Here is a 23,811-nt window from a genome sequence, read left to right as displayed (position 1 = left end):
CCAGAGTCACAAACATACTGAACTGAGGGACTGATTTTCTTTCCTGCTGTCAGGATTGATTTCATATTCTATTGATTGATATTTTGATCAGATATTTCAGCAGGTTTATTGTTGTTCCACACAGTGAGGAGAAAGGATACAAACAGAAGCACAATGATGAAATCAAATCAAGAGAAAACAATAAAAGTACAAACTAAACAGAAACAGATGAAAAGTAAAAGTCATTTTGTATAATAGAAGAACAAATTCCAAAGAAGATGTTTGAGATAAAGATTCAGATCCTCCTCTTTGTTCTGCTGCTGGATACCTACAGCGTCACATTTTGAAGCGGAGGGCCACTGACCGAGCTGCAGGATTTGACCACTTGGGAGTGAGACCGGGTTGCGCCTGCAGGAATCTCTCTACACCCCCTGGGACTCTGTGTTCAAAAAGAAATGATCAAATGAAATATTTGCTCAACAGAAAGCTAAAGCTTCATCCTGCACTATTTCCACAGAATCAATGCTCCACCGCTACACAGCAAGCTCGCCAAAATTACAGCCAATATTTCAGAAGAAAACACGAGTGCTTCTTACTCAAAGCGGCGCCAAAGTGTAGCTTAATATCTGAATAAACACAAAGAATGAACAGATTCACTGGCTCTAACCAATTTGGTGCCCTAGGCAAGATTTTTGCATCGCAATAAATTCCACTGCCAGTTATATACATACATATACTCACGCAGGAAACTGAATAGTCTGAATAGTCTTTGACATTTTATTTTATTTTTAGAGAAACAAGTTGCTCAATCAGCACAGTTAACAAGAAAATAATAAATTAGAAATAAATAATACAAAAAATAGAAATAGCCCACACAAAGTATAAAATTTAACTATGTACAAAATAAAAACTGTAAACAAGTGATAAAATAAATTAAACTACACCACCACCTAGTCATCCTCACATCACCTGCTACACTTGTACTCTCCTAGTCTTCAATCATATGACAACTGATCTGAAACCACATGATTGATGCTAATGATGGAACGTCCACTGAGTTCTTGCATCATAGCAGATCTCAGGTAAGGTTTAATGAGTTTGAGCTCGGAGAATCTTCTTTCAGCAGCAGCCACTGTAACAGGAAGAGTTGGGTGTTATAGTCTAATAATAAAAGAAATAAAATTAGATAATAAAAATGAAAAACCTAAGAGATGCATTACTTTCACTGTACTGTACATGAATGATATACAGTGCAATTTCTTCTGATATGTAAATGAGATTAGATTGAATGTTATTGTCATTACAGTGAAATGCTGATTAACAGAATGTAAAGAAGCAGTAAACTGCAGAATAATATAACATATGGGAATGTATTAACATTAATGATGTGCACTTTAACATGGATGTAAAGTGTAACACTATAAACACACTTTAGACAATACTGAACTGTAACACAACAAACAACCAGGCTTCCAACTCTAATATATAAAGGTGTGTGAAAGGAAAAGCATCTGACTGACTGTTACAAGCAGAGCAAACGTTAACTAACAATAATTAATACAAATAATGGAAACAGCTGCTGAATAGATCTAATCTTTACAAATGTCCCTGAGAAATATAAGGTGGGAGTATTAGATATATTATAGGCCCCTCCATAACATGAACTGACGTTAAATAATAAAGGGTTATTATTGTTTAATAGGTTTCAGTTTCTACCCACAATCCATCACTCTGATCAACAGTTAACTGCCCTGTACAATAACCCCAGGACTCTAACATCCACTGAACCTGGAGACTATTTATTATTTATTCTTCTATTGTTGAAATTCAGTTTCTTTTTAAAAACATAAACATAAATACTATCACTGTAACACATGGACCTGCTGTACATACTGTATATACTGTCATATCCACCAACCTCATGTACATTAAGAAACCTGCACGGAAAGTATTGATTCCAGCATCCTTTGCACTCTGAACCATTGCACTATTGTCGACTGTGTACAGCTGTTATTGTTGTTTATATTTGTAGAACTGTACATATTAGTCTGTGTGTATTGTGTTGAGCCTGTTGTTCTGTTTCTTTATGCTCAGTCTGTGTTTGTACACTGAGAGCAACGTAAAACCAGAGTCACATTCATTGTATGTGTGCACATACCTGGCCAATAAAAGTGATTCTGATTCTGATCTTACAACCAGCAAATGACAGAAAATCCAGCGTTTACAATTTCACATGCAACACCAGCTCAGTTAACGCCGCTAGCCGTTAGCATATAACGGTTGTGAGTTTAGCTCAACAATCTCTCATTCAGAAACAGTTCAACTCACAGAGGAAAGGAAATCAAAAAGTTTATTTCAGCGTTCATTTGACTGTTAATTAGCAACAATGTTTTTCTGGAAAAATCCCACCAAAGGAGGCCATCCACTCTTCTTGTGTAACCCGGATCTCAGGTAAGTGTAACTGATCATTTAATTAGCTCTGAATTAAAGCTGGGCTAATATCAGAAAACTCTAGGTACGACTACGGAACCTGAAGTAGTAAAAGGTCAGCAGAGAACAGACAACACAAAACAGGTAAGTTTGAGGAATATATTATACAAAATTAAAGACAGTTATTTACATTCCCTGCCTACCTAAGCCGGCTTCCTGAGTGCACAGGCGCACAATAAAAGGGCCCCAAAATAAATAACCTCAAACAAAAACAGTCCATGAAAGTTCTTGGAGTGTGTGTGTGTGTGTGTGTTTGTGTGTGTGTGTGTGTTCTTTTCACTACCCGGTAGGTTTACGTGGGTTCTTATCTGTATTTCAAATGAAGGCACAGGATGATGATGGTTCTTGGTCTCTTGGTCCGTTCACTGACTTCTGCGGTTGGCTCGCCACTGACCGCCAGGGTCAGATTCAGATGATCTATCCCTCTCTAAAAAACCAATCTATGCATACAGTACAGAATGCATTAGTTACTATTGTCTCATTTCTGTTTAAATACGATCAACTTATCTCCATTCAAATGTCAAATCAAATATATAACCAATTGTAAAGGATATAAATACTCTAATCATTATGTAAATGAATAGGTACACATCACCCCACATAAGATAGGTCAGTTCCAATGAACAACAATCAATCAATCATGTACTTCCATCTCACAGCATAGAAATAAAATCATGAGATTTCTGAAACCAGATATTTATGTTTTTAACCTTTTAAATCTATTTATGCATCTTAATAACATATCAAACATTTTAATAGATTCATTCTTTTTAACTGTTAAGATGAACTTGTGTTCCTCATATCCATATCAAACATGTATATTGGCAATTAAATAAACTAAATCATCTAAACTAAACTAAATCTACACTTGGCTTAAGTTTCCTTTCCTAATATCCCTTTGTTGTTGTTTATTCCAGATTTGAATGTAGCACTGTAAAGGTTGCAGTTCAGAGACCATGGCATTGTTATCTGAGATCAAGAAGAGACACAATGATAAGAAGATGGCCAGAACCTTTGCATACAGGAGGCCGTCAGAGACGAAGTTCAAGATCATCTTACCAGGACTGTTCACTGTGGCAGAGGTATGAAATGCTTGGTTATAATCAATATTTTTAGTCATTTGATAGATTGTTATGCATCAAATAACAATGTGAAAGAGTTCAATTCAATTCAATTCAATTCAATTCAATTTTATTTGTATAGCGCCAATTCATAACAGAAGTTATCTCAGGACACTTTTCAAATAGAGCAGGTCTAGACCGAACTCTTTAAAACATTAATTACAGAGACCCAACAGTACCACCATGAGCAAGCACTTGGCGACAAGGGCAAGGAAAAACTGCCTGTTAAAAGGCAGAAACCTAGGACAGATCCTCCGGCTCTAGGTGGGTGGTCGTCTGTCTCAACCAGTTGGGGTGAGAGAGAGAGAGAGAGAGAGAGAGAGAGAGAGGCAGAGAGAGAGAGAGAGCGAGAGACAGACAGACAGGTGCACAGTAACAACAGTATTGGCAATGGCAATCTAGCAGGACCATGGCAGGAGGCTCCACCAGGATCAATAAGAACCTGCGAGACGAGAAAGCACAAGAACTCCGGGGAAGAAGTGAAGTTAGTAACATGCATTAATGGGACATGAATGAGTGCAGAAAGAGAGAGGAAGGGAGGAGCTAAGTGCACCATGGGAAATCCCCCGATAGTCTAGGCCTATAGCAGCATAACTAAGGGATGGTTCAGGACTCACCTGATCCAGCCCTAACTATAAGCTTTATCAAAGAGGAATGTCTTAAGCCTACTCTTGAATGTGGTGAGGGTGTCTGCCTCCCGAACCACAAATGGAAGCTGGTTCCACAGGAGAGGAGCTTGGTAACTGAAGGCTCTGGCTCCTGTTCTACTTTTAGAGACTATAGGAACCACAAGTAGCCCTGCATTCAGAGAACGTAGTGTTCTAGAGGGGTAATAGGGTACTATGAGCTCTTTAAGATATGAAGGGGCCTGACCATGAAGAGCTTTATAGGTGAGGAGGAGGATTTTAAATTCTATTCTACATTTTACAAGGAGCCAATGCAGAGAAGCTAGTACAGGAGAGATGTGATCTCTTTTTCTAGTTCCTGTCAGTACTCGTGCTGCAGCGTTCTGAATTAATTGGAGCGTTTTAATGGACTTACTGGGGCAACCTGATAATAAAGAGTTGCAGTAATCCAGCCTTGAAGTAACAAATGCATGGATTAGTTTTTCTGCATCTGTCTGTGATAGGATGTGTCTAATCTTTATAATATTACGTAAATGAAAGAAGGCAGTCCTAGAGGTTTGCTTTATGTGGGAGTTAAATCCAATCCAATCCAATCCAACTTTATTTGTTAAGCACTTTAAAACAACCAAAGTTGACCAAAGTGCTGTACAGGAGAATAAATAAGACATCATAAATAAAAGACATAACAGCTCACATGAGGCGCAAAATAACATATAATACAACAATAAAAATGAAAAGACATAAATGAAAATAATAACCATGCAATAACAAGCAATCAAAAAGTAAAAATAACAAATACAAAAAATAAATCAAGTAAATAAAGTCGACATCTTACTAGGTGTCAAAGGCCACAGAGAAGAGATGGGTTTTAAGACCGGTTTTAAAAACAGACAGAGAAGAGGCCTGTTTAATGTGCAGAGGCAGATCATTCCATAATTTAGGAGCAGACACAGCAAAGGCACGGTCCCCTCTGAGCTTCCGCTTAGTTTTAGGCACACTCAGGAGCAGCTGATCATCTGACCTGAGGGGGCGGACGGGTATATAGGGGTGTAGAAGCTCAGATAGGTAGGGCGGGGCAAGACCATTTAGGGATTTAAAAGCAAATAAAAGAATTTTAAAATGGATCCTAAATTGAATTGGCAGCCAGTGGAGTGAGGCTAAAATGGGGGAAATGTGCTCATGTTTACGTGTGCCAGTTAAAAGACGTGCAGCAGCATTCTGTACCATCTGAAGACGGGCGATGGAGGACCCACTAACCCCCACAAATAGTGCATTACAGTAATCCAGCCGAGTGGTAACAAAGGCGTGGATTACCGTCTCAAAGTGCTGCCTTGATAGAATTGGCTTTATTTTGGCCAGCTGCCTCAAATGGAAAAAGCTTGATTTGACAACAGCCTTGATCTGACTGTCAAACTTAAGCTCAGGGTCCACCTTAACCCCTAGGTTTGTGATGCTAGGTTTAATATACTGGGCCAAGGAACCCAGATCTACAGGGGGGATCCCTGTGGTGCCACCAAAAACCATCACTTCTGTCTTTTTATCATTGAAATTTAAAAAGTTCAGAGTCATCCAGGCCTTTATGTCGTCAAGGCACTTAAGTAGCAGTCTGACAGAGTATTCATTTTTCTTTTTAAGAGGCACATAAATCTGACTGTCGTCTGCATAACAGTGGAATGAAAAGCCGTGCTTCCTAAGTATGGAACCAAGTGGGAGCAAATAGAGAGAGAAAAGGAGAGGGCCAAGAACTGAGCCCTGTGGGACCCCACACGAGAGAGGAGCAGAGGAGGATACAGAGTCACCTAGGCTGACACAGAAAGTTCGATCAGCCAAGTAAGACCATGATGAAATCCTGATCAAAGATAACTCCAAGATTCCTGACAGTGGTGCTAGAGGCCAAGTTAATGCCATCTAGAGTAACTATATCTTTAGACAGTGAGTCTCTAAGGTTTTTGGGGCCAAGAACAAGAATTTAGTTTTTTTCTGAGTTTAACATCAGAAAATTGCAGCTCATCCAGGATTGTATGTCCTTAAGACATGTTTGTAATTTAGATAATTGATTAATTTGGGCTTGATTGATAGATATAACTGCGTATCATCTGCATAACATTGAAAGTTAATGGAGTAATTCCTAATAATGTTGCCTAAAGGGAGCATATATAAAGTAAATAGAATTGGTCCAAGTACAGAACCTTGTGGAACTCCATGACTAACTGTAGTATTTATTGAAGATTCATCATTAACATGTACAAACTGCGAGCGATCTGATAAATATGACTTAAACCAGCTTAGTGCGGTTCCTTTAATGCCAATTTGATGCTCAAGTCTCTGTAAAAGAATATTATGGTCAATGGTGTCAAATGCAGCACTAAGATCTAATAATACAAGTACAGAGACAAGTCCATGTAATGGCTCACAGAATTCCAGTAGCATATGGAAATGTTTATCACTTTGTGTAACATGTAACATTGGCACAGAAACACTTTGAGTTGTTTAGAGCAGGGGTTCTCAACCTTTTGCAAGCTGGGCCCCCCCAAAGCTGGTTCATTGCAGTTGCCTCTCTAATTATTATTATTATTATCAGTAGTGGTAGGTAGGCCTATTATCATTACTAGGCTATTGTTATAATTGGCAGTAGCACCAGACTTCTAATGTGACCTTGCAGGCATTATTATTATTATTATTATTATTATTATTTTGAGTAGTAGTAGTCCTATTATCATTACTAGGCTATTGCTATAATTGGGAATTGGCACCAGACCTCTGATATGAATTTATGCTTTATTATTGTTATTATTACTAGGCCTAATAGTAGGCCTATCATCTGCATTTTTTACAGAAGCTTGCAGGTAGGCGATGTTAAAGGGGACATATTATGCAAAACCAACTTTTTAATCATTTTATTATGTACATTTGGGAAACTGGAGGGCCTATCAGCAGGCAAAGTTTGAAAAAAAATGACTCAGTCATGTTTTTGTGGGCTGCCTCAGTCAGAATACAGGAGAGAAGACACGAACTCTCAGAGGTATGCAGTTTGTGACGAAACCTGCTGCACTCATTAGCATATTCCAACCTTTCACCTGCCTGTTGCCACCCACCTCAGCTTACTCCGCCTTGTCTATCCGTGCTCCGCCATTGTCCCTACGAGCGAGAGAGCGAGCAGACATGCATCAGGGAAGGCAACACAAATGTTCTGTGCTGGGCTGCACAGAACAGCACAAAGCTGTACACACTATCCCCGTCTCAGAAGAGATACGAGTCCAGTGGATTAATTTTATTTACAATGGAAATGTTCCGGCTAGAGTTGGCAAAAAGCTGTTGGTTTGTGCTAACCACTTCACCAGTGACTGTTTTAAGAACCTCGGTCAGTACAATAAGGGACTGGCCCAAAAACTGTTGCTGATAGAGGGAGCAGTACCAACTATCCGTTGCAAGACGACAGACACAGAAACTGTAAGTATTTTTAAGAATTTATGCTTTGTTTTTCATTGTTGGTGTAATGTTAGCTAATGCTAACAGCTCTGAGCTGCTGGAGCTGCAGTGAAGCTAACATAGTTATTGTTTGTTAGATGTGTGCAACATGAAACTTATATGGTGACGTTAATTTAAGCCAGCTGGTGCAGATGTCTCCATATTTTTCCCTGCTGCAAATTTTTTATAGAGATTTACACAAAGTATATGCCATTAATTACCGGTAAAATCCCCCCCTCCCCCCTCCCCCACCGCGGCCGCCGCGGCCACGGCCACGGCCGCCGTTAGCTTTGTGCAGGGGGGACTTGAAGTTACTGTTGTGAGCTTCGTGGTTTAAGCCACAACTAGCTTTATTTTGTCTGTATTTTGGTAAATGTGCATGCTTTTCAGTAAGTAACTGTTACTATGTTTGTGTGTGTCGCTGCTAGAATAAGCAGAGAGGTAACGTTAACCTCCGACCGAACAAACTGCAGCAATGCAAAAAGTAATTTCATCGGCATGCCTTACCAGCTGTTTCCTTTGTTAAGCTGCACTAGACATGTTAGACAGGGAATAGTTAAGTAAGTAACTATGTTACGTTACGATGTAGTGCGGTCGGTTCTAAGGATGTGTATTGTCGCCCGCCCCGACACAAAAACCAGAATATAAACAAGGTCCGAGCTAATTCAGAATGGCGGGTACTATAATGTGATATCTCCAGTAAGACTGAGACAGTTCCAGGTATTACTGACTACTAAGAACTTGCATCGAGGCTAGAACTAACGTCATATATGGCGCACTGTGTTCATCATGGTTGATGATTACTGTCGCACAACACACTTTGGAGAGCTACAGTACAGTGTCTGTTTTAAACTGAACTAGCTGGGCACAATAACAGGACCTTATTGTTCAATGTGAAAAGCTAGTTAGCTAGCATCTGACAGTCATTGTTAATCTGCGGATAAAATCACAAGAAACAAATAGATCAACCAAGAGACAGTTATTTGCTTTTACTGTATTTTTTGAGTATAAATATTACTGCTCTTTGTGTTTAGGCAAGCACATCTGGACTGCTGGATAGGGTACATCATGTGGCATGCCAGACAGACCCACCAACAACACGCTCATTTGGAACACAGCTTTCAATGAAGACTCTCCAACCTCATTTCAGAAGTACAGGTTAGTTGACCAAAAGTTACTTCATTCGTTGATGTGATTTCTTCTGTTTGTGTTCTGTTAATGAGTAACAATATGTTTGCTTAACATTTCATAATTCTGCATAAACAATAACATCATCTGTCTGTTTTTAAGGCACACAGAAAACTGTTTCCTGCACTGATGTTGGTGTTGGCACCTCAGCTCTTCTGCCGTTTCTTACATCAACACCTATAAAGAGACCAAGTAAGAGACGTCGCTTGGAACTGGAGGAGGAGGAAGAGGAGAACCCTTTAGAAGGCAGTTCTGTTGACGTAGAAGAGCCACACGATTCAACTTATGACCCTGCAGACTCTGCCACAACCTTGACTGAGTCAGCAGATGTGACGTGAGTTACCTAAACATTTAACTAATCATTTGTGTTACATTCCTCTACTTATTGTAGCTCTACTAGGACGATCTTTGACTCATTTTCTGTCAATGTTTTGTTTTTATTGCAGAATGGAATCTTCTACGCCTGTCCATAAGACTCCAACTTATATTGTGTATGAGAACTGCCTAATGGAGCTGTTTCAGGTGTGCCCTGTGTGTCAGCGGGAATGTGACATGCAGAAAAGAAGATTGGGCACGTTTCTCTCTGTAGAACAACGGTGCCCGCATTGTGAGTTCTACAGAAAGTGGAACAGCCAGCCTCTTGTTGGGAGCACTCCTGCTGGGAACCTGCAGCTCTCCACTGCAGTGTATGCCACTGGTGCCTCTTTCTTTAAGCTTGAAAAGGTATTGTATTTACACTAAACTATGAATAAAGTAATGGAATATAGCATATGATGTAGCTAAATTTATATACACAATGTGTATTTCTGAAAAAGTGATTAACGTGTGGGTGCCTGTCCTGTCTGTTTCTTTCTCCCACAGATCTTCCGGGCAATGCAGTTGAAGATGTTTCAATATGACTCATTTCGAAGGCATGCTCGGATGTACATAGAGCCCGCGATTGTACACAGGTGGAAGACGGCACAGACTGCAATGTTAGAGCAGCTCAGTCAGCTGCAGAATGTCGTCCTCGGTGGTGACAGAGCAGACTCACCAGGTATGTAATACTCTGTCATAATAATCTTTTTTATATATATATAAATAAAACACACTGATAAATACTATGTAATGTATATATAAAAAATAATTACTTTACTTTTGAAGGACATTGTGCCAAGTTTGGCAGCTACACAATGATGGACATGAGGAGCAACACTGTTATTGATTTACAGCTGGTTCAAGTGAGTGACAGACCATAAATAATCTCTGTTGTAATCTGTTACAGTGTAGCTCTTATCAGCTGAAATAATAAATTTTTATCTGCTTTCTTAAATAATAGAGTAATGAGGTTGGTGGAAGCTACCACATGGAGAAAGAGGGCCTGAAGAGGAGCCTTGCTCTGTTGGAGGAACGGGGTGTTACTATAGATAGTATTGTGACGGACCGTCACCCCCAAATCCAGAAGTTCCTGAGGGAGGCCGATGTCACGCATTACTACGATGTATGGCACATGGAAAAAGGTATTATTCCGTGTCTTATTTGTCAATATTGAGAGAGGAAAAAAGTTTATTTATGATAAGTGTAGTTCCTTTATTGTTACACTGACAGTTATTGATGTGTAGCCTATTATTATTTCAATTTAGACTGTAAGCTATATCATTTCTGCTATGTTAATTGATGTAATTAATATATGTGAAAGACTTTAAAGCTTTTTGTATTATTAGGACTGTCCAAGAAACTGTCGAAGATCTCACAGAACAAGGAGTGTGAGAAACTGAAGAAGTGGCTTCAGAGTATAAAAAACCACATCTACTGGACGGCTGCATCCTCTACATCGGTGCCAGAGAGAACAGCAAAGTGGATGTCCATTCTGAACCACGTCCGGGACATCCACAACCACGAAGATCCTGTTTTCCCCCAGTGTTTGCATCCAACCCGCACTTCAAGGGACAAGAGCAAATGGTTGACAACAGGTATGTACACATTATCATGTTTAGGCAGTGTCACTCTACGTAATGACATTATTAAACACTTTCTTCTTTTTCACAGGAACACCAGCCTTCTGCAGGATGGAGAAAGTGCTGAGCAACAAGAGGGTCCTCAAAGATGTGGGGAAGCTGAGCCCTCATTACCAAACCTCATCGCTTGAGTCTTTTCATAGCGTCATCCTACGCTTTGCGCCCAAGAATGTAGTCTTTCCTTTTCTTGGAATGCTGTGCAGGTAAAGAGGGGCTTTTTTTTATCATTACAATTATTCGTATGCACATACAGCCACACCAAATTAAGCCAGGTATGGAGCTATATGTGTAAATCTTTCTTTTATTATTTTTCCTCCCAAGACTATACCTGGCAGCCCTGCACTTCAATGAAAATGCAGACCGTCCACAGGCAACAACCTCAGCTGGTGAGCCGCTGTTCAGGCTTCATTTTCCAAAGTGGAAGAAAGGAGAATGCACAGCAAAGCCAGTGAAGGAGCAACCAACCTTCCGTAAGTTTTAAACCTTTTTTATTGAAAATCACACTGAAAAATGAAACTATAAAATATTTGTTAAATAAATAAAATATAAATTAACCAGTGTCTATGGCTTTTTCTGTGTTTTGAATAAATAATAAATAAACACTATAGATAAACACAATATTGTACTTTTTCTTGTTGCAGATTACGTGGATGAAATCTTGGACCTGGTGTTTGAGAAGGTTTTTCTGGACCCTGGTCCATACACAGATGAGGTGTTGAAGATCTCCATTCCTGAGGATCTCACTGCACAGTTTGAAAGGCCGGACAAGAAGGAGGTGATAGACCGCTACGTGACGAGGTTCAGTCAAGGGCCGGTCTGAACCCCACGTAGATGCCTTGAGCGTCGGGGGAACTCCGCCCGTATACGCAGCACCACACAGCTGGGCAGTGCCACACGAACTCTTCGGCCCAGAAAGCCCCAACACCAGCTCACAAAGCCCCTATAGGCCAAGTACCTGTAACGGCTGAACAGAGTACAGATATATTTAGTTTTACATTTATATTTAGACATAATTTATGATTAGCCACATTTTTTTGTAAATATTTGTAATACGTATTTTTTGAACAGTTGTTTGCTGTACTTGTATTTATGAAAATAAAAATGTATAAGCTGTTTTTTGTACTTTCAGTGTTTGATATGTGGACATAAACATTATGGTCATTAAGAGACAGGTTCTTAGGAGTGGGATGAGTATCCAAAAGTATGAAAGATAAATTCCTGCACAATATCAAAATGCCAATACAACCATTTATTAGCAGCAAATTGGTGTTGGACCTAGGTTTAAATGTAATAAATTATGTTATTGCAAGTTAGATTTTGTGCAGAAATTAATCTTTTCTAGTGTTTGATATGTAACATTTTAACAATTATCAAACTGCCTTACAAGAAAAGTAAGCAATCTAACAAAGGGGAAAATGGAATTGTTTTTGGAATATTTTTATTACAATTACACAGAATTTATATGCAAAAAAACCTTACTGTTCTATTCCCCTCAGACGTAAACGCCCATAGTCTGCTCTGTAGATATTTAGTTCCTTCTGCAGTGAGAATGCATTTAAACACACTGGTTCGAGGCCAGGGTGGTCTACCATGCAGGAAGGTGGGTTTTGAAGCTGATTTAGTCTTCTTATCACCTGTAAATATGAAAGGGTAAGTGACGTTTGATGACAGATAATATGACTGAATAGTTACATTTTCATTCAACAAGCATCCATGTACTACCTGTGGTATCTCCCTGCAGCAGACATTCTCTGGCTCTGTAGGCATTGTTGTGCAATTCTCACAAGTACACCTAAACCAGAGGCAAAAAAAGGGAAAAGATATCAGTTATAGTTTTTTATTTGAATATGTTGTTAGCAATAACGACAGGTCAGCTTATGCAACGATGTGACGTTATTAATTGGAATTATTGCATCATGTTGAAACACAGTAAATACGGGTAAACAGGAATTACTATGGGGTATACGGCGGTGTTAGACAGTCGCCCCAACCCCCACTACATCCCTCGTTTCACACCTAGGTTGTAAAATTAGCACACACGCGTGAAAAGTGGCTACAGTGTGTCTGTGGATAGTACATTAACGTTTGATGTCGGACAGAATAATGATGTAACGTTATTACGGCGTAGCTGAGAATAAAAAAACGAGTGCTATATTCCCACTCGTAGCTGATATTGCGGACTTGTGAAATGTACTCGTGTAACGGGAATAGCATGCTAACGTTACTTATGTTAACTCAATTAACAGAAATCTAGATTTTTATTAGCAGTAAATTACACAAACAGCGGCCAGCGGTCGACTGTATTTAGTCAGCGACCGTATTTACCCGACGTACAAACATACACATTTTTAAGAAAAAAGTAAAAAAAAGCTCATAACTCACCATTCAGAAACGTCTTGTTGCAGTCTACATTGAACAACTTCTTCGCTAGCTCCTTCTTGTTCAGGGTCTGACTCTGGTTCAAACATATAAGGTTGGACCGAAAAGTTTCTTCCAGCTGCCATCTTTCTCCCAGGGTTCACGTTCAACTGTTGTCATGGTAGCGTAAGCGTGCCGACGTCGGCACACCTCCCGGAAGAAGTGGGTGGATTGCCTGTGTCTCATTTGCATTTAAAGAGACAGGCACTCAAATCCTACCGTTCTGAACAGGGCTGTTTTGGCAGGGTGATTGAACTGCTATTGTGCTTCATCCTTATGGTATTTTGACCAAAGCATGTCACAGACATTACATTAGGACAGCAGGGAACTAGATTAACTTGTTGAAATAGGGTATAATATGACTCCTTTAATGTGAGACCTGAGCCTGCTTTGCCTTGCAAAGATCCTCAATTCTTGGCGCAATGTCTGATAAACATAGCCTCAAATCATCCTCGATTTGTGCACGATTGCGGTACTTTGTTTTGAGTGCAGTCATTTTTGAGAATCCTGCCTCACACAAATATGTCGACGCGAAAGGGAGGAGAATCTTCAAGGCGACGTCACAGAGTTGAGGGTATTCCTGCATCAATGCTGCCCAGAATAACGAAAGAGGGCAGGAGGTAAAGACTTCCTTCAGCCTACTGTCACTCTTCAGCTCAATAAGCTGTCCCTGCCACTTCACCTCCTCTTGCAGCTCATACAACCGCTGTAACACAGCGAACTTCAGTGTGCAGAAGCAGCTGTTCGTGCCCTGACCCCATCTCCTGGCAGAAGACCCCAAACAAGCGAGAGTTGAGCGGCTGTGATTTGATGAGATTTATCATTTTCACGGATTGGTTCAGCACGGAGTCAAAGAGAACCGGCATTTTTTTAGCAGCTAGTGCTTCACGATGGACCATGCAATGTGTCCATTTCACAAGTGGAGCTACTTGCTGAATGCGAGCAGCTAGGCCGCGCTCACGGCCCGTCATTGCCCGCGCACCATCCGTGCATAGGCTAACGCATGAACAGCTAGTTTGGCTTGTCTGTAGTGCAGGGTAGTGCTAGCGTTCCTAATGAACAACCATTCTTGTGACAGCAGGCTTGATGAAAACAATGATGGAGGTATTAATAAATCAATTTTCTTAACAGTGGCTTACTTTTATAAGATCATTTATATATTATTATATATTATTATCATTTATATATTATAATGTATGTATATTTGACTGTTTCATCTCCACTTTAAGACTCATCCCTTCACCCAATGAACCAATATCACAAATCACAACTGGCCTTAAGGGGCTTTACAATCTGTACAGCATACGACACCCTCTATCCTCACAGCCTCCATTCAGATAAAGAGAAACTCCACAAAAACCCTTTAACAGGTGAAAAATCAAGGTGGAAAACTCCTGATTATTTCTACTGCTTTGGGAACGGCTGCACATTCAGATGCTGCGGTCGGTAGGCTAGCTCCTTCAAACTTCTCTGTTTAGGTTCAATCTGTTTTCAGCTTTATTGCTCAAACACGTATTACCTCTGACAGAAATAGACTGCAGTCATCAGCAAAGGAAGTGTGGGGTTTGGATTAAAGAGACGATCCACCCAGCCAGAACGGCAGGACCAGCCCACCTGCTACTTTCTTTTCATTGTGCAACCTTGGTTGTATACTGACAGAATAACTTACTTTGTACCTTGAAGAGCAACAGAGGAGGGATCCCTCTTCCAGGATGAGATACAATAAATGTTGTATGTACAGAATAGACCAAAACAACAATATGTACAATAGAATGAATAGTATAGGTAGACTGTAAACGTATATGAAGAATATGAATCAGGGAGGACATGGAGCAACTTCCAGGAGCCAGGACCAAGAATGTCTGTACAAGATTTTATTTGTCCATCCATCCATCCTTTGGTCCAGGTCCAATCCATGTGGACTAAAGTAGTGGACGGACAGACATTACCATCCATAGAGCAACACTGCTAGTGTGTCTAAAGAGACATTCAACAGCAGACAGGTTTTTGTATTAGTCTCTCTCACTGTGGGAGGAGGTTGGTACTGGATGTTTGGCTCTGGAACTAAACTGTATGTAACAGGTAAGAATAAACCTTCATTTTCCTTCAGTTGTTTTATTGAACAAGTTGAAAATGTGTTTTTAATGAGTTTCTGCTGCTTCAGGCTTTACATGTTAGTTTTTTCATAATTAGTAGAGAATTCTTGCAGCCATGCAGCTATTGTTACATAAAAAAGGTTCATAATTCCTGAAAAGATGTTTAAATCTCACTGCACAACTGAAGTTATTCTTTATTTCTGCATGAGATCAAACTGATTTATATAGAAAAAGTACGATATTGGCAATGTTACAGATATACAGTATTTGATCATCTCAGTAATTCAGAAGCATCTCCTGTTTTAATGAAACTAGATAATATATGATTAAGTATTGAATATTTGTCAGTATGTGTCTTTAAGAAAAAAGTGTTTTAATGGTAAGATTTTGCTAATTGTTTTGTATATGATGTTATAAATGTCTTTAAAAGGAAAATTCATATTCATATATTCATAGCTGAAGGCCAACAGATACTGGATTTAATTATAACAAATACACCTCAACATATATTTTAATGATGTCAGTGATCATTGTGCATTATTGGCAATGTTACAGATATACAGTATTTGATCATCTCAGTAATTCAGAACCTCAGTGGGTAGAATTCAATTTCAATTCAATTTTATTTGTATAGCGCCAATTCATAACAGAACTTATCTCAGGACACTTTTCAAATAGAGCAGGTCTAGACCGAACTCTTTATAACATTATTTACAGAGACCCAACAGCTGAGCAAGCACTTGGCGACAAGGGCAAGGAACAACTGCCTGTTAAAAGGCAGAAACCTAGGACAGATCCTTCGGCTCTAGGTGGGTGGTCGTCTGTCTCGACCAGTTGGGGTGAAAGAGAGAGAGAGAGAGAGAGAGAGAGAGAGAGAACTGGCGACCCATGTATTAAGTCCTTGCTGCAGCGGCCCAGGGTTCGAATCAGACCTGCAGCCCCTTGCTGCGTGTCATCCCCTCTCTCTGCCCCCCCTTCCTGTCTGTCTTCAGCTGTCACTATCATAAACGCAATAAAAGGCCCCAAAAAATACTTTAAAAAAAAAAATAATAATAATTATAACACATAGCGTAAATATGTATCAAATTATTGAACATATTATACTTTCACAAACTATTCAATCAATCAGATTTTCAAAACAAACACAAAGATAAAAATAAATAAAATTAAATACAGTTAATAAGATCTTACAGATATAAAAATAGTGTTTAAAGCTATACTAAAACTAGATCAAATAGATTAAGAAAATCAATAAGATTGATTAAAAAGCAAATAAAGAAAGTGATCAAATACATTAACAATGAAATTTACAAGGAAATATGATAAAATAACAGAATAAAATGAGGTGAATAATATCTAAAAAACATTCCTAGTTAAAAACCAGGATACAGAGTTCACTTTGAGTTTACATTTAAAGATTTCCACATTTATTTTATTCTATGACGTTATGTTAAATATTCTCCCATGAAGGATCAATAAAGTCTCATATCCGTAGATATCCGGCAGTTAGAGTGAAGAATATTGGTAAATATATAATATATCTAATATATTGTGATCATCCATCGGCTGTTGGGTTTGATGTTAAGATCAATTTGTCCTTTGCTATAAAAAATAACATTAACCATAATATATAAAATACTTTTTCTTTTCTTGAAGGCAGATTGAAGAATTGAACTTTGTGCTGTATTGATGAGTAGTTTAGTGATCAGAGTCCATGTAGTTTCCAGGATCAGACTGAATGCAGTGCAGTGCTGTAAGCTGCTGTTGACTGTGTGAATGTGTGTCTGTGCTGCTTGTTGCTGCTGTCAAACTTCAGATGAGCAGATAGTGAAGCCCGTGGTGAGCGTGTACCCAGCAGCATCCAGAGCCCACCTGGAGGGGAAGAGCTCCCTGCTGTGTGTGGCCTCAGACATGTTTCCTCCTCTGGTCCGGTTCTCCTGGAAAAGACAAAAGGACAATGGTCCTCTGGAGAAGGTGACCTCTGCTGACAAAAAGCAGCTGAAGCTTAAAGAGTCGGGATGTACAGCCACCATCTTGCAGATCCCTCAGCGAGAGAGCAGCACATATAAATACCGCTGCTTCGTCCATCACGAGGGGGAGACAGTGGAGGCCCAAATAAAACAAGGTAATGAAGGCTTGGTGACTGTGTTCAGCAGTGATTCAGCTTCATGTGGAGACGCTGTCAAAGAGAGCAGAGGGGCAGAGGACTGACATTTCTTTTTGACTCCTTTTCTGTTTCAGAGGTTTCTACTCTTCCGCCACCTACAACTTCACCATCACCTCCACCGTCACTTCCACCATCACTGCCACCATCACTTATTCCATCGTCTCCAACATCACCTCCACCATCACTTATTCCAGCGCCTCCAGCTTCTGCCCCGTCTCAGTACCAGGTGAAGCTGCTCTGTCTGATGTACACAGTGCTGATAGTGAAGAGTCTGGTGTACTGCTGTGGACTCTCTCTGCTGATGATCCTCAGAAACAAGGGACCGTCCACCAACTGCACACATGCTGACTGACTGTTTTCTGCTCTCCTTTTCTCTCCGTTAAATCCCATCAATTCATCTCATTTATCACTTTGATCAGCAGCCAGAAATATCAATTTAGATTTTAATTGGGAAACCAATCTTTTTATAAACAGGTTTGATAAAGTGCCCCAAAAAATCTAAATACATACACATACACATACATATTTGCAGTTAGTGAGTGTAAATTATGTGCTACTTTAGCATTAGCTTAGTTTAGTTTAGCTCTAGTTTATTTCCACTTTTTTAATTGTGACTCGTATAATCATAGAAAAGCTGAATCATTATCTGTCTGCTAGATATTTACTGTTTATAATTTCTATGTTCTTATTTTCTGTTTTTGTATTTGTGAATTTCAGTTTGGCTTCATAGCAAAAATTTAGAAACACAATCAGTGTCATTGGCTTTAGTGCTGAGGCCCTTTTATAATTGTGTCAGTGTGGATGTAAAACTCTACGCTGATGACACTGTTATTTCCACACATGAACAAACAGCAGAGCGAGCTGCTTTGAAGCTACAACTGCTATAAAATGATGATACAGTGGCTTGATCAGTTGGACTGAAGTTTGAATGTTGGCTAAATGATGGTTGTGTTTATTTTTGACAAACCAATAAAATGCGACTTAATTCTAACAGTTTGATAACGAGTAAATTGATTTGTTTTGTTACTGATTATACTTTAACCAGATGTATATTCATTTTTATTTTTTTATTATTTTTTAAAACACATTTAAAGACAGAATCACAGAATGCTTCACAAAAGTTATACATTGTAGAAAAATATTTTTAAAACTTTGAAAACTTTAAAACTATTTGACATAATTTAAATTAGAAATTGTCTTTGTATTGATTTTAAAAATGTATGCGGACTATTATCCTTTCCCACATGTCCTTGCTATGCTATATTATGTTACAAGTTGGAGTCAGGCTGGAGAAACTGTCATTAAACTGTCACCTTGACAGAATCAATAAAACAGTTTGAATATTATGATATTCAGACAACTTTCACAGTGAGTACTGAGAGCTGAAATCAAACTGAAGTTCCTGGAATGATTCTTTAACCAGAGTCGATGGTTGTAACTGTCATTGTGTTATTAATGTGAAAAAGTGCAGCTAACGGTGAGGAGGCTGCAGAGAGGAAACCCACACAGCCCGTCTGCTGCAGGAAAGGAAGTGTTGATTCGCTGTCAACAGTTTTTTATGAGTCCTAATAACCACTGAGAACAGATTCATATCTGCTGCTGTACACACTCATGAACTCCTCTCCCTCTCTGCAGTTCTTTGTCTTTTCTCAGGTTGTCCATAGTTCTGTGAATTTAACATTTTATTTGCTTAAATATTGCATTCTGAAAATATTTTCTTAAATCTTCTTTAAATAGAATAACACTGTCAAACCAAACCAGATAAATGTGAGTCTGTGTTCAGTAATATTGTAACACTTTACACTCCTTTTTTATTACTGCAGTCTTGACTTACACACTCTAATGAGTGAAATCAAATGACCAATTGGCATGGAGGTAGCCATATAAGTAATATAGGGTAAGGAGTTGGTTTTAGTTCTAATAATTCAAAATATAAAGACAAACCAAACAAAAGACAACGTCTGTAAAGAGTTCCTATATGTACCATAACCATCTAGGTCACTTATCTTTTATTTTCTCATTACACTCTTTCCTATTTGGTTTGCTGATATCTCATGAATTCTGAAAGTGTGTATGTTAGTGTAATTTTGTGTTAATTATTAATAAATAATAAAAATTAGCAATTGGTGAGAGTTGTATGATGGTTTCAACTCAAAAAGCTCTTATTAAATATTAAAAAGTCAAATTTCATAATATTAGCAGGAAGGGAAGAAGTGAAGTCACTGGGGATCATCAGCAATATGTGAAGTTTCATGAATGTTTCTCGTTTATGAATGTATTATTCCAGGATTCATCCCTGTTTGATTTAATATTATAATATTAACTATATTAATATTGTTCAGTCACATACGTACCCCTCCAATATTAATAAACTTTATCTGCTGCAAAAACGATCTGTAAGATTGTCCACTGTCTCAAACTCTAACGAGGCCTCTGTCCTCCTGTTTAGAAAACTGAACATTCAGTCAGTAAATGACATTAATATTCATCACAGATCTTGTAAACAAATATATTTTCTTCTTTTCTACCATAATCGTTTGTTCAAATGTAGTCATTTAATATTATTTTAGGGATTTTTTTTAATTATGTTTGTTCTAAAACTTTGATCATTTTCACCATGAAACACTGTTGGAAGAATGACAACATATTGCAACTGTCTCACCAGACGAGACCTGTGTGACCTTACATGTCTCTGTACGGTGTTAGATAGGTGTCACACCAATAAATAAGCTCTTCCACCATGGCTGTGTGACAGATTGGAAACTAAAGTTTATCATATGGTGGATTTCTGTGTTTGCTGCTGGTGCTGACATTAAACATCAGAGAGAAACACCACCACCCTGTGGTTAGTCAGAGGAAGTGCAAGGGTATCCAGAGGACGCTCATGATGGTCGCCATGACAACATGATGATGCTCTTGCCGCTAATCATTTTAGATTTTTTTATTAGAATTATAGTTCTCAGTGCCTTTAACAAAGGGAATCTAATCCATGAAGTCCCCAAATACGGACAGTTTATTAAAGGAGACATATGATGCCCCTTTTCAGGTTCATAATTGTATTTTGTGGCTCTCCTACAATAGGTTTAGATGTTTTAATCTTCAAAAAACACATTATTTTTCTCATACTGCCTATAGCACCTCTTTTCAGCCTCTGTCTGAATCGATCGGTTTCAGCTCCTGTCTCTTTAAGACCCCCCTCACGAAAAGCCCAGTCTGCTCTGATTGGTCAGCATTATGACGCGATCACGCAGATGACGCTCTGGCCCCTCCCCTTCGTTGCCGGCAGGTAGCTCCTCACTGTTACTGAGTTTATCTGCATTTCTACCGTCAATATTAGTTCAATAACTGCTTCTAAAGCAAAAACTTCACCAGCAGACATGTTAGAGCGGGAGTCTGACCTGAAATCACAGAGAAATGAACAACATCAACAATCAGGACTACAGCTTTCTGTGACGTTTTCCTCAGGTAAATACTGCTATATTAATTCATCCATATTTCATAGTCTGATTTTTTAACTTGAAAGTATTATTGCCAAAGTTAACCTTCAGATATTTGTAAAAGCTGCAATTATGTTTGAACCCTATTAAAAATACTGTATACTGAATATTCTATCATTTATATTATATACTGTATTATGATGTCATTTATCTTCCAACATAATAAAGTTTGAATGTGAGACAGTAATGTATTGTGTTGCTTACAGTCATTAATGCTGGTTTAACATTTTCATATTGATAGATGTTACACGAACCAGGTTTTCAACTCTTGTACATCCAGGAAATCTTCATAAAACCTCTGTGAAATAACATGTTATTTATATAAAACCACACTTACTCAATTTAAAAATGACCAAAACTCTTCTTAAAAGTAAAACACTTTGTTTCATTCATATTCCAGTTACACATGTTGTAAATGTAAACTGTGCAGATCGTGTCCTTTAGACTGTCCTGATGCTGCAGCTGTCTCTGTCCAGAGCAAAGAAACTGGACGGTCTGTGAAGCTAGCTGTATCTGGAGATATAATGGGTATGCAAATATTTCTCCACAGCACGGCTTTTGAACGGATATAATTTGCGGTTCCCATCCGCTGCAACTGCCAACATGGAGGGTGTGCATGCAGGACACTGAAAATGCTGGACCTGAGACAGCTTGTCAACCTCAAATTTGGCATAGGCCCATTCGCGGAAGGCCCTCTGCATTGTGTCCCCACATATCTTACCACTCTGAGAGCAAAAGTTTTTAAATCCTGTGGCAGGACAAGAATGGACCAGAATCAAAGTTCAGTGAAAACCCACTAAGGTGGGTGCTTTATTTTTCTTTGTGCAGCAAAGCAATGAGTGCAGCGGTGTAGGCCCCTCGTGGCGTGGCTGGTGTGTCGGGTTGGGTCAGGTCTTGGGGAAATCAGCTGGGTAGGCGAGGTGTGGTAGAGGGGCTCACTGGTGAAGTGGTTCACGGAGGGAGCAGGAGACCTCGAGTTCCAGTGCAGCTGGGCGGGTCGTTCGGCTCCAGTCCTCCTTGTGTTCGCTTTACGGGCTTTCTGGGTGCAGGAAATAGAGCAGTGGTTAGCTGGAGAGGCAAACACAGACTCACCTCCCTTGGTCGGTGTGGCTCCTTTTGTCCTGGCCTGACGAGGGCAAACGGGAGGCAGCTTGAGGTGGTAATTAGTGGTTGCCAGCCGTGCCTTGTTGTAGCCTAGCTGCTTGGCCATGTGCTTGGGTTGACATACACAATAGGAGGCAGCACTCCACCGGCCATGTCCTCTAGAGGGTGCTGAAGTGAACAAGTCCACCATGTACAAGGTCTAAAATTGACAGTGGCTGGCCAGTAACCACTTTCAACCAGATCACTTATAGTCACTGGCAAGGTTTTTCCACAGGAGCAGTTTACTAATGGAAGGAAGAGGTTGTATCTTCCTGAAATTTCAGAGAAAAACAATTATCTCTTGTTCACAAGAAACAAAAAACACAATATGAAGAAATACAAAAACAATGTTACCATTAACCACGGAATAATGAGTTGATCAGCAAATCAACCTCAGACATGTAGTGGGCGAGGGTTTGATCCGTCAGACGGACTGAAAACACAAAGGGAGTCCTATGTGGAATCTGGGGCCACAGCTATGCTCGGCGATAGCAGCGTCCATAGCAACCAAAACGTTTCAGTTTCACGTTATTCTGGCGAGATCTGAAAAATCTTCACAACAACGAGCAAGCGAGTGATTATGTACATTCACTGAGTGAATATTAGGAAAACAAAATATATATTTCTCACTAGAAATGTAATCAAAACGCATTTTTATGCAGAAACTAACTCAAAATATTGATTTTTGTCACTAAAAATGAGAGAAATGTCCGCCATGTTTTTTGTTCTCACGGCCAGAATCTTGAAAGTCACGTGACTTGGACACGAAACCATAGCAACAGCATAGTCCAAAAAATTTAACAGTCATACAATTCAAGGGCCATTATTGTAACCCCTCTACGTTTTGGCACTTTGGACCAGCGTAGACAGGGTACGTTTTTATATGAGACTGGGTTGAAAAATACATGTCACATCATTTCCTGCTCCTAAATTCTGATAAAACTGAGATGCTGCTCATTGGCCCTGCTCTACATAAACACCAGTTTGATCAAGCAACAGTAACTCTCAATGACTGTGTGATTGAACAATAACATCTAAAATAGAAACAAAATACTAGAGATGAATTCAACAACATCAGAAGGCACTAATAGTAGAAACAGTTGTAGTAGTAGTGACAGTAGCAGTACAGTTTGAAGCAGTGTGTTGTTGCAGACACTAGAGGGCAGCAGAGTGAAGGTTTTATTCTTCACAGCAGCACAGAACAGATAGAAGTACTGTCATATAAACTGTAGTATGAGCTGATAACTACAGGTTGAAAGTGAGGGATTCACTGGAAAATAATATATGAACATAGTAAAGATGAATTCTATAACATAATTTAAAATAATTATAAAATTGGGTAATGGTTAACCTAAGGCTAAATGTTAGTCTTAATGAATATTGTATCACTGTTCTTAAAAAAGTTGTAATGCTAATCACTAGCAAATAAAGTGAAGTAAAAATAAAAGTAAGTAAAAATATTAAAGGTGCATTGCACTTATTGTGTTCATATTAAAATCATTCAGCTTTAAATTGGTTATACATTTTAATAAGTTGTAACCCAACTACACTGTGTTTGAGCTGCTTTTGTTTATTAAAATGTACATGATAAATACATTAGTAGTGATCCAATTAAATTTCA

The 23,811-nt window shown here is 39.0% G+C and overlaps 3 protein-coding genes and 1 long non-coding RNA gene across 11 annotated transcripts in view; 2 read left to right on the top strand and 2 right to left on the bottom strand.

Annotated features, from left to right (window-relative positions):
• Nucleotides 1-3,647: 3,647 nt before the first annotated feature.
• On the bottom strand, nt 3,648-16,492 carry LOC127370796 (uncharacterized). The gene is made up of 2 exons (XR_007886288.1): nt 16,169-16,492; nt 3,648-3,830 (listed from the first exon to the last, which is right to left on the bottom strand). It is a non-coding gene; the product is annotated as an uncharacterized LOC127370796 (long non-coding RNA).
• Nucleotides 7,077-11,984, top strand: LOC127370563 (uncharacterized). The gene is made up of 11 exons (XM_051412732.1): nt 7,077-7,666; nt 8,719-8,842; nt 8,975-9,206; nt 9,319-9,595; nt 9,734-9,908; nt 10,016-10,092; nt 10,191-10,371; nt 10,576-10,824; nt 10,901-11,072; nt 11,191-11,339; nt 11,511-11,984. Exons 1-11 carry the CDS (start codon nt 7,241-7,243, stop codon nt 11,687-11,689), a joined length of 2,241 nt encoding a protein of 746 aa, XP_051268692.1. The 5' UTR covers nt 7,077-7,240; the 3' UTR covers nt 11,690-11,984.
• LOC127370699 (P2X purinoceptor 7-like) lies at nt 11,341-13,651 on the bottom strand. The gene is made up of 4 exons (XM_051412980.1): nt 13,252-13,651; nt 12,592-12,661; nt 12,349-12,503; nt 11,341-11,833 (listed from the first exon to the last, which is right to left on the bottom strand). The coding sequence occupies exons 1-4, from the start codon at nt 13,371-13,373 to the stop codon at nt 11,674-11,676; spliced, it is 507 nt and encodes a 168-aa protein (XP_051268940.1). The 5' UTR covers nt 13,374-13,651; the 3' UTR covers nt 11,341-11,673.
• LOC127370657 (uncharacterized) overlaps nt 14,812-23,811 on the top strand; it is a 47,407-nt gene continuing 38,407 nt past the window's right edge. The window contains exons 1-4 of one of the 8 annotated variants that reach the window (XM_051412928.1): nt 14,814-15,369; nt 17,200-17,508; nt 17,625-17,663; nt 17,724-17,747. In XM_051412928.1, the coding sequence (XP_051268888.1) occupies nt 15,336-15,369; nt 17,200-17,508; nt 17,625-17,663; nt 17,724-17,747 (406 nt within the window). In that variant the 5' untranslated portion in view covers nt 14,814-15,335. Of the gene's footprint in view, nt 15,370-17,199; nt 17,509-17,624; nt 18,542-23,811 lie in introns of those variants that run through there. The other 7 variants (XM_051412941.1, XM_051412949.1, XM_051412966.1 and 4 more) reach the window with 7 other exon arrangements.

The sequence above is a fragment of the Dicentrarchus labrax genome, unplaced genomic scaffold (assembly GCF_905237075.1).
Source record: "Dicentrarchus labrax unplaced genomic scaffold, dlabrax2021, whole genome shotgun sequence".
NCBI classification, from domain to species: Eukaryota; Metazoa; Chordata; class Actinopteri; family Moronidae; genus Dicentrarchus; species Dicentrarchus labrax.
The sequence above is the reverse complement of the archived record's forward strand: the minus strand, read 5'-3'. Positions and strand labels throughout refer to the sequence as shown.

Excerpts from the sequence above, each read along its gene's own strand:
- LOC127370563 (XM_051412732.1), top strand. The coding sequence starts at position 7,241 with ATGCAGTTTGTGACGAAACCTGCTGCACTCATTAGCATATTCCAACCT. Across the intron at positions 10,372-10,575 it reads TGTATGGCACATGGAAAAAG|GACTGTCCAAGAAACTGTCG; the intron begins GTATTATTCCGT and ends TTGTATTATTAG. Across the intron at positions 10,825-10,900 it reads GAGCAAATGGTTGACAACAG|GAACACCAGCCTTCTGCAGG; the intron begins GTATGTACACAT and ends TCTTTTTCACAG.
- LOC127370699 (XM_051412980.1), bottom strand. The coding sequence starts at position 13,373 with ATGGCAGCTGGAAGAAACTTTTCGGTCCAACCTTATATGTTTGAACCA. Across the intron at positions 12,662-13,251 it reads CAACAAGACGTTTCTGAATG|GTGTACTTGTGAGAATTGCA; the intron begins GTGAGTTATGAG and ends CCTCTGGTTTAG. Across the intron at positions 11,834-12,348 it reads CGTCTGAGGGGAATAGAACA|CCGTTACAGGTACTTGGCCT; the intron begins GTAAGGTTTTTT and ends TACTCTGTTCAG.